The following is a 10,460-nucleotide window of genomic DNA, read 5'->3' as shown; positions in this document are numbered from 1 at the left end:
GTCATGGAATAGGGCAGCCATGAGGTGGGTGGTGTGCTCTGTTTTTCCTAACATTCACCTGGCATGGAATAATGGCCATCACTCCTCAGGACTCTATGCAGGGGGCACTCTGGATGTACTATTTGTATGCCTCCAGAGTGCCCCCTTACTTCCTCCCCTTACTTTCTCCAGAGTGCCCCTTTACTTTCTCCAGAGTGCCCCTTAGTACAGTAGTACTAAGGGGGCACTCTGGAGGAGGATGTAAGGGGGCACTCTGGGGGAGGATGTAAGGGGGCACTCTGGAGGAGGATGTAAGGGGGTACTTTGGAGGAGGATGTAAGGGGGCACTCTGGAGGAGATTGTAAGGCACACTCCAGAGGATGTAAGGAGGCACTAAGGGGGCACCCCGGGGGATGTAAAGGGGCTCTGACTAAGTTAGTACCGCCAGAGTTCCCCCTTATATCCCCCCTTACAACCTCCAGGGTGCCCCCTTAGTGCCTCCAGAGTGCCCCCTTACATTCTTCGGAGTGCCCCACCACCAAGGTGGTATAGCAGTGGCTTACAGACTATCAGGAGGTGGTATTGCACTCCTCTTCCTCCTCTCTCCACTAACTACCCCCCGCCATAAACTCCGCACTCCTCTCCTGTACATATTACCCCCCCGTCATACACTCCGCACTCCTCTCCTGTACATATTACCCCCCGCCATACACTCCGCACTCCTCTCCTGTACATATTACCCCCCCGCCATACACTCCGTACTCCTCTCCTGTACATATTACCCCCCGCCATACACTCCGCACTCCTCTCCTGTACATATTACCCCCACCATACATTCCGCACTCCTCTCCTGTACATATTACCCCGCGCCATACACTCCGCACTCCTCTCCTGTACATATTACCCCCCGTCATACACTCCGCACTCCTCTCCTGTACATATTACCCCCCGCCATACACCCCGCACTCCTCTCCTGTACATATTACCCCCGTCATACATTCCGCACTCCTCTCCTGTACATATTACCCCCTGCCATACACTCCGCACTCCTCTCCTGTATATATTACCCCCCCGCCATACATTACGCACTCCTCTCCTGTACATATTACCCCCGCCATACATTCCGCACTCCTCTCCTGTACATATTACCCCCCGCCATACACTCCGCACTCCTCTCCTGTACATATTACCCCCCGTCATACACTCCGCACTCCTCTCCTGTACATATTACCCCCTGCCATACACTCCGCACTCCTCTCCTGTACATATTACCCCCGTCATACATTCCGCACTCCTCTCCTGTATATATTACCCCCCGCCATACATTCCGCACTCCTCTCCTGTATATATTACCCCCCGCCATACATTCAGCACTCCTCTCCTGTACATATTACCCCCCGCCATACATTCAGCACTCCTCTCCTGTACATATTACCCCCGCCATACATTCCGCACTCCTCTCCTGTACATATTACCCCCCGCCATACACTCCGCACTCCTCTCCTGTACATATTACCCCCGCCATACATTCCGCACTCCTCTCCTGTACATATTACCCCCCGCCATACATTCCGCACTCCTCTCCTGTACATATTACCCCCCGCCATACATTCCGCACTCCTCTCCTGTACATACTACTCACCACCATACACTCTGCATTCCCTATTTAACATTACCACATTCTGCACTATATAAGTCATCTCAGACTCTCTTTAAGAACACCCCCTTTAAGCCAATATTTAGCGCAATTCAAGACATGTCCACTATTCACCATGACGTGCTTTACGTGCCATATTATGGTTGTTCTTGATGCCTAGGGCCCACTTTTGATCTTGCACACGGGCCCGCTGATTTCATGCCCCAAATATCGGCAAAAAATATGTCCAAAATAATCTCTTTTTTTTGGGGGGGGTGTCCTTGAATGGAAGTTTGGAAATGTGGTCACCCTACCCCCCACAGCGGTGTCCTCTGCCTCCCTTCAAATCACCCCCCACAACAGTGTCCTCTGCTCCCCATCACATAATCCCCCATAGCAGTGTCCTTAGCCCCCCTTCACATAACCCCCCCCAGAATAGTATCTTTGCCCCCCTTCACACCACCCACCACAGTGGTGCCCTCTGCCCTCTTTACATCACCCCCACAATACTGTCCTCTGCCCCTTCACATCGCCCCCCCCCCAAAGTGGTGTCCTCTGCCCCCTTTAAATCGCCCCCACAATACTGTCCTCTGCCCCTTCACATCGCCCCCCCCCAAAGTGGTGTCCTCTTCCCTCTTTACATCACCCCCTCAGTAGTGTCCTCTGCCCCCTTCACACCATCCCCCCATAGAAGTGTCCTCTGCCCCTTCACATCACCCCCCCATAGAAGTGTCCTCTTCCCCCTTCACATCACCCCCCACAGTAGTGTCCTCTGCCCCTTCACATCACCCCTCACAATAGTGTCCTCTGCCCCCCTTCGCATCACCCCCCACAATAGTGTCCTCTGCCCCCCTTCACATGAACCCCCCCAGAGCTGTGTCCTCTGCCCTTCTTCACATCTCTGCCCCCCAACACATATTTTCAGCTGCTATCTCGTGTGTCGGAGAACTTGTCAGAAGTGACTCTGCTGATAACAAAGGAGCTGAGCAGCAGAAAGACATGGAACTTAGAGCTTTGGAGAGAGATAAGTAAACACTACAGATATATGTGCCTAGGTCAAATTTCATGAATGGGGTTTATAAGCACTTTAAGCCCTGGTTCACATTGATGCTACTTTGAAAACGAGCTACTTCACTTGAAGTAGCGCGCTTTCAAAGCAGCAAGGTCAGCGCGATTTCAGATGCTACTTGATAGATATCTGTAGCTTCATACACAGATGTCTATTGAAGTCCTGAAACCGGCAAAAGTAGTGCAGGAACTACTTTTGCAAATCGGTGCAGCGCCGCAAAATGAGTGTCGCAACGATTGAAACAGTGCCATTGCCGCCAATAGGCTGTGACTTGTCATGCAATTTGATCTCTCAAATCGCATGACAAATCGCTCCAATGTGAACCTAGGCTAAGGACTGGATGTGAGGCTGGAGAAGGTAAGTAGGCATTGTGTGCTGTCATATACTTAGATCTCTATGGTATAAATTCTGATAAGTACTTCTTGTACTATGACAAGAGATCTTTGTGTGCCATTTATATATTTTATTTCTCATATTTCCATTGTTTGAATAATAACATCCCATTAAAATATTTCCCAACATCTTATCCAGATCACTTATCGAGTCATTGACACTCCCCTGAGTGATGGAAAAATGTATCCAACTTTATTCCGTATGACACCAGATGACCGGGCACGTTATGCCGCTATTCTTAAATTATTGCAGCATTTTGGGTGGAATTGGGTTGGAATATTCTCATCAGATGATGGCAGCGGTGATAAGGAGTCCCAAGAACTGAGTAAGATGATGAGCCAACATGGGATCTGCACAGAATATATCATTCCACTCATTAAGAATATTGAAAATGATATTCAGAAAATAAGGACTATTAGTAAATCAACAGCTAAAGTTGTCATAGTGTGTGGATCTTACACAGTCCGATTTCATCGGCTTGCTTCTCATATACCCTCTGTTATAGGAACTATCACATTTATTTTTCCACCATCATGGAGTAAAATAAATACTGTGAATCAGCGTGACTATAAAGTAGTAAACTGCAGCTTCATGTTTGCATGGTCACCAAAATCCAACCTAGAGAAAAATATTTATAATCATAGCATGTTTCCTAAACACTTATATGACCCAATACTGGAAGATATTTCGCTTTTTTATTATGAGTGCGCTTCCCCAAATCTACACAAAAATTACTTTGTTAAAAAACTCTTTAAGCTTACTCCAAGACCTTGTCCTAATTCAATAGATCGGTCACCCATATTGTCTTATGATTCACCTTTATCTATCTATGCAAACCTTGCTGTACATATTATGGCCAGGGCTGTATATGACATGTACATGGTGAAGAATAAATCTAAACAAAATGGATTCCAGCATAAAGTAAGTGTTTATATTACTATGATCTCATCCTATATTATATAAGAATGATGTGAATGAAGTGAGATCCCCCATAGAGTCCATTCACACTTGTATGACTTCAAAATTATGTTATTTCCATTGCGACTTTACGGTGCAACTTGAGGTGACTTTGATGCGATTTTGCGGAGACTTTGGATGAGTGCAACTTTGGCTTTGACCAAGGTGATTGTCTGTGCTCTACAAAGTCGCATACAAGTCGCATGTGTAATATGCAGGTGTGGCTTTAATGTGACTTTTGAGGGTTTACATTGAAGCCTATGACACTCAAGTCACATGAAAGTCTGACCAAAGTAGTGCAGGAACTACTTTGAAGTAGCTGCGATGTTAAGTCACACAGATATGAATAGTACTCATTGGGAAACATGGGGTGTGACTTGTCATGCAACCTTGGGGTCCAAAGTCACACAAGTCGCACAAGTGTGAATGTGGCTTTACTATGTAGGTGATCACCTTTTTTTAATTTAATATTTTTAATTTTTTACTAATTGCTTTGTATATACCATGCTAGGAGACACATTCACATAGTCCAGATTCATATATACATATATATATGTAGCGCTGGTAGATTTTTAATCTACCGCTTATAGGTAAATTTAGTGGGTTATCTGTTTCATACACAGTCAGATTTAGCCTCTGTTCCAGTTTGGCTGTGTTGCATGTAGTTTCACACTGTGCCGGTGGGTGTCGTTGTCGCCATGGGTCAGTGTTGGAAAGGCAACACGTTAAAGCGTATGAGTGCTCTTCTGTCCTGGAGATAACTCGGTGGAGGTGGTCCTCCGAGTTGCATTTTGGGAGAGGAAATTTATGGGACAGATGCCATGTTTTAGGCTTCTTTTCGTTCCACCTGTTGGCCCTCCTGGCCGACAGGTATGTGTTAGGAGTACTACCGCGTGGTCCTCCGACCGGGAGGATCACGTCACTGCAGCGTATGGGTGGGCCCAGAAGCCTGTCCGGGGCCTACCACAGCGGCGAGGGAATGGTCCTGGGCTAGAAGATGTAATAGAAAACCCGCGCAGTGGAAATCAACGTAAATAAAAGTCAAAATAAGGGGATTGGAACTGCTGCCCCCAGTATGCAGTCACCTTATAGAGTGGAGACAGCTAGATTGAATAGTGTAAGGAATGGGTGTGGCGCTGTTCCTCTTAATACCCCATGTTTAGTGTTTTGTGTTCACCTCTCATAAAAAATCAAATTAATAATTGCGGTGGAAATAATAAAATAAAATGAAACCTGAAATATAAGGCGCAAAAACGCATTCAATAAGTAGCTAATTCAATCATATATACCAAAGTGCTTAGAATAGGCAAAACCAAACCAAGATGGGGGGGGGGGATGGGATTAGGGAAGGTGAAAAATGAAAAGGGTGAGAAAAATTATTGCTTAAATGTCCAACTTTAAGTGCAAAATCCTTCAGTTGTAGTGCACATATGTAAAAAAATCTTTCTTTAACATAAACTTTTCATGTAGTAATCGTGCTCTTAGTTTTCTTGGTGATAATACTGCAAAGAAGTGCCGTATAGATCCAGTGCTCTTAATGTGCAGCCACTCACCAGCTTTCTTCACCCCTGCTGGAGTATCAAACAGTCACAGTCTGTGCCACTGTGCGGCAATTCCTGGCAGTCTCGGGATCGTGATATATCACATAAAAAGAGAAGGGGTGCCCATAGTGTAAGACCGTTTTAACAAAAGTTTATTAAAATAAGCAGAGCGGTACTCACAATTTAAAAGCGCATAATGAGTAAAAAAGACAGAGTTTTCTGGTTAACCATCAGCTGTTCCTTGTTGTTTGGGAAGCACAGATTAGGCCACGCCCTACGCGTTTCGTCATTACTCCTGTAGACGTCCAATGACGAAACACGTAGGGCGTGGCCTAATCTGTGCTTCCCAAACAACAAGGAATTTCTGGACTTTGTTATTTTTTCCAGGAGAAGAAGGGGTTAAATTGCAGGACTTTATTTCTGACTGCGTAGGCTGCGGGTGAGAAGTAAAAGCCCGGGAGCTACGTGATCAGAAGAACAAGTGGGAGGAGCCTAACCTACTTGTTACCTACTTGGGACGCGTGTGTGTGTGTTTGGCACCAAAGGAGAAGAGAAGCCTTGTGATCGTGCTAAGAGGATCAGAGTGCAGCCATGTCTTCTTTTCCATTGGTACCGTCAACTATGGGATTTAAGATGTTCCCTACAAGCTATGCTGACCGGAACCCTGCTAACAGATACCGGCATTCGTTTGAAGCTGCAGGGGCGGTTCGTGCTATACAATGTTGGAGATATCGAAGAGCTGTGCATGCTTTGCCACAAGTGTGAAGGACTGGCCATACATTTCCGTCCATTTGTTCGATGTTTGCAGTGCTGAGGATATTTGTTCACAATGGAGCAACCTACCATGTCTCCCCGTGCTTATCGTGTGGATTGGGCTACAGGTATTGCCACAGTAGAAGCTGCTACCATTGCTGTTGGAGAGCAACAGGCCTTGATCTTGCCTGTTACTACCGAGAGTGTTCCTAAGGGAGATGTCGCTATTACCACTTCATCAACGGACATCACCTTTATTTCCACGTCTACTACACCTATCCCTGTTGCACCTGTTCCAAGGAAGGTGGGATATGTGAAGGCTTCCCACAGCCATGGTCGAGACCTACCCCAGAGACTACCTGAACCGGAGATGAAGAAATACATGGATCCGGAGAAGTCCACGTCAGGAACGGGTGAGAGATCAAAGGGGAACATATCTGGGACTCTTTGTAAATATTTGCCAGCAGAGGAGTTGAGAGACTCGGAGATAGATTCTGTGTCAGATCTCTCCGGTGATGATGATTTGTTTGAGATAATGTCACAGGAATTATTGTGGGCCCAGGGTGAAGATGTTGCTTCTGCTTTAACCTTCTCAGAATGGACAGCCCTGAGTTCTGGGAGAACATCACCTTGTGTGGACCCGCACAGTACAACCAAAGAGACATTGTCTAAAATTGCTAGTTTGCTTCCGACACCCGTCGCATCTATGGTGAGTAAATCACCGAATTCTTGTGTGCCTCCTGGTTTGGGGAAAAATAGACCTTTACCTTAACTTGCATGTTTACAGAGAGTGCTCACCAAACGAGTTGCCACAGAATATGGTCTGGAATTTCCCTATGTTACTCAGGAAATTGAGGCCAACCGGGAACAGTGGTACAGTGAAGCTGTTTGGGACTATTTGTCTGTGCCAAAACCTTTCTGGAGAGCTGGGTATTCTGTTGTCATGGATGAACGCTTCAGTGGATGTTTCCTACACTGGAACTATAGTCGGCACATCTATGCTGACAAAGTGGTCATTTGCAGACCTGGAAAAGACAATGTTGTGTACTTTATCACTACCGTGGATAAACTAGGAAACTGACATTGCCAATCCTCGGTTTTATTGGTGATTATGAAAAAGAACTTTGGGGTATGTAGTTAGAAAGTGTCAGCGTTTGGAGATCTTCGTGGTCAAGAGATAATATTCATCCCAGCGTTTTCAAATCCAAAGACTTTTGCTAGCTGGATTTTCTTTATAGATAGGATGTAATTCACTCAAAGATAGGGATGGACTTTTCAATTTACTTTAGTTAATTTCCATTAAAAGGAAAATATGTGGGAAGAGAGTGTCAATCCTCTTCTGGAATGAGGCTTTGCTCCTAAACTGTTTAGTGATGATACTAGACATATCTAGTGTGTGTTTAACTTTGTTTTTTTTTCAGGAACAATTGGATCTCTTATCAAGCTGTTAGGCTTTTCAGCTAGATAGATAGTGGGACTTGTAACAGTTCTAATGTGATTTCGTTTGCAAATGTGAATATGTCCTTGTATCAATGTTGAAACTGTATATTTCTATACTGTCTTTTCTTCTTCCTCATCCAAGTTCTAAGTTCAAATACCTACCTATTTTGACAGACGTTGAGAACAACATCTATTGTAGTAGGGGGAGTATGTAGCGCTGGTAGATTTTTAAATTTAGTGGGTTATCTGTTTCATACATAGTCAGATTTAGCCTCTATTCCAGTTTGGCTGTGTTGCATGTAGTTTCACACTGTGCCGGTGGGTGTCATTGTCGCCATGGGTCAGTGTTGGAAAGGCAGCACGTTAAAGCGTATGAGTGCTCTTCTGTCCCGGAGATAACTCGGTGGAGGTGGTCCTCCGAGTTGCATTTTGGGAGAGGGTATTTATGGGACAGACAGCGTGTGGGTGGGCCCAGAAGCCTGTCTGGGGCCTACCACAGTGGCGAGGGAATGGTCTTGGGCTGTCTGTCCTACGGGAAGAAGCTGGACAACTGAGAAGATGCCAGGGGACTGGGAAATGAGTTGAGAAAATGACTTGGAATTGGATTATCCCCTACGGCCATGGTCAACGGTGCAGTCTCATGAGTCACATGGGCAGGTTGTAGAGGTCTCCCATCAATAGCCTCAATGGCAAGTGGAGTGGCACGGAGCTGCAGTGGAATCAAGTGCTTAGACACAAAGACACCATCTATGAACAGGCCAGCAGCCCCAGAGTCGATTAGAGCCAGTATCTCAATGGACAAAGACCAAGAAAGAATAACCGGAACCAGGGCTTATCCTTCTGGATAACTGGGGACATAACAATGCTACCTAAGGTCTGTCCCCTACAGGACCTCAGGTGCAAGCGTTTTCCCAGACCGGTAGGACAAGACTGAAGGAAGTGACCTGCCTGGCCACAATAAAGGCTCAATCTCTCCCTCCTCCTAAAGGCCCTCTCCTCTGCAGAGAGACCTGTAAATCCCAACTGTATGGGTTCTACTTCACTGGCAGACTCGGTACCAGGAGGCAAGGGAGGTGAGGGAGGCAAGGGTGGGACTGCAAAGCTCATGCCCAAGTGTACAGGAGGCTTCTGCAAACACTCCTTAAAGGAAGGTCTCTCTCAGAGTTTGGAGTCAACGAGAATGGCAAACGTTATCAACCTCTCCAGCTCAGTGAGTATGTCTCGGGCTGCTATCTCATCTTTGATGGTATCCAAGAGACCATGAGAAAAAGCAGCCACAAGGGCCTCATTGTTCCAAGCAAACTCTGCTGCCAGAGTACGGAATTCAATGGCATAATCGGCAACAGTTCTTGTACTCTGATGGACATGAGGCTCTTGGCAGCAGAGGTGGAGTGTGCGGGAAAGTCAAATACCCTTTTAAAGGAAGCCACAAACTCTGGGTAACTCAGGGCGACAGGGTTTTGTGTCTCCCATAGAGGGTTTGCCCAGGCCAAGGCTCTCTCAGAAAGCAAAGAAATCACGAAGTCTACTTTGCTTCTCTCCGTGGGAAATGCCTGGGGCAGCATCTCAAAGTATATCCCAACCTGGTTGCGAAGCCCTCTGCATTGAACTAGATCACCCCCAAATCGCTGGGGAAAAACCTGTAAAACTGATCCATGCTGTGATTCTGCTCATCCAATCTGGAAAAAATATTACCAATAAGTGGATTGCCTGTATCTTTTGAATTCATGGCCTTTGCCTACTGTCAGGAACCATGAATCAGACTGAGACAGAAGTGCAGTAAAAATCACAATTTTTTTAAAAAATGGTACAAACAGAGCAAACGTAGTCAAAACATAGCCAGGGTTCGGTAACCAGAACAGGTATTCGGAACAAGCCAGTGAAACAGGAATGCAGGGATCCGCATAGTGGAGGCAGTAAACAGGATCAGGAACCTGTTTACTGCCTCCACTATGCGGATCTCTGCATTCCTGTTTCACTGGCTTGTTCCGAATACCTGTTCTGGTCCAGAAGGGAAGTCAGGCAGGAAAACACAGAGAGAGTATCCAGATATGTTGACCAGGCACATGAGATCTGATCCAGGCAGTTTAAATAGCCAGCAGAACTAGCTGACGAGCAGGACATGAAGACCAGGTGAGTCACTGTGGAATGAAGAGTACTGGCAATTAACCGACAGCTTAGCACAGAGCTCTGAGAAGGAAGGGATAAGCCCAGCCCTGACATTGGGTATGTCCCTAACAGCTTTGCACATGTAGAGAGTAAAATTTTTGCCCATTCTTCTTTGCAAAAAAGTTTGAGCTCTGTCAGATTGGATGGAGAGCGTCTGAGAGCAGCAATTTTCAAGTCCTGCCACAAATTCTGAATTAGATTTAGGTCTGGACTTAAGTGGGCCATTCTAATAAATGAATATGCTTTGATCTAAACCATTCCATTGTAGCTCTAGCTGTATGTTTAGGGTCGTTGTCCTGCTGGAAGGTGAACCTCCACCCCAGTCTCAAGTCTTTTGCAAACTCTAATGCCCTGTACACAAGGTCGGACATTGATCGGACATTCCGACAACAAAATCCATGGATTTTTTCCGACGGATGTTGGCTCAAACTTGTTTTGCATACACACGGTCACACACGCCAAGAATGCGGTCACATACACCGCGTACGACGAGACTATAAAAGGGCAGTTCAGTACTAAGCGC

The 10,460-nt window shown here is 46.1% G+C and overlaps 1 protein-coding gene across 1 annotated transcript in view; it reads left to right on the top strand.

Annotated features, from left to right (window-relative positions):
* The first annotated feature begins 3,257 nt into the window (after positions 1-3,257).
* Positions 3,258-10,460, top strand: part of LOC141126653 (vomeronasal type-2 receptor 26-like) — a 141,130-nt gene continuing 133,927 nt past the window's right edge. Inside the window, exon 1 of the mRNA XM_073612601.1 lies at positions 3,258-3,998. Within this exon, the coding sequence (XP_073468702.1) occupies positions 3,258-3,998 (741 nt within the window). The remainder of the gene's footprint in view (positions 3,999-10,460) is intronic.

This window comes from Aquarana catesbeiana, linkage group LG01, assembly GCF_042186555.1.
Source record: "Aquarana catesbeiana isolate 2022-GZ linkage group LG01, ASM4218655v1, whole genome shotgun sequence".
NCBI classification, from domain to species: Eukaryota; Metazoa; Chordata; class Amphibia; order Anura; family Ranidae; genus Aquarana; species Aquarana catesbeiana.
Note: the sequence above shows the minus strand (reverse complement) of the source record. Positions and strands in the feature narration are given on the sequence as shown.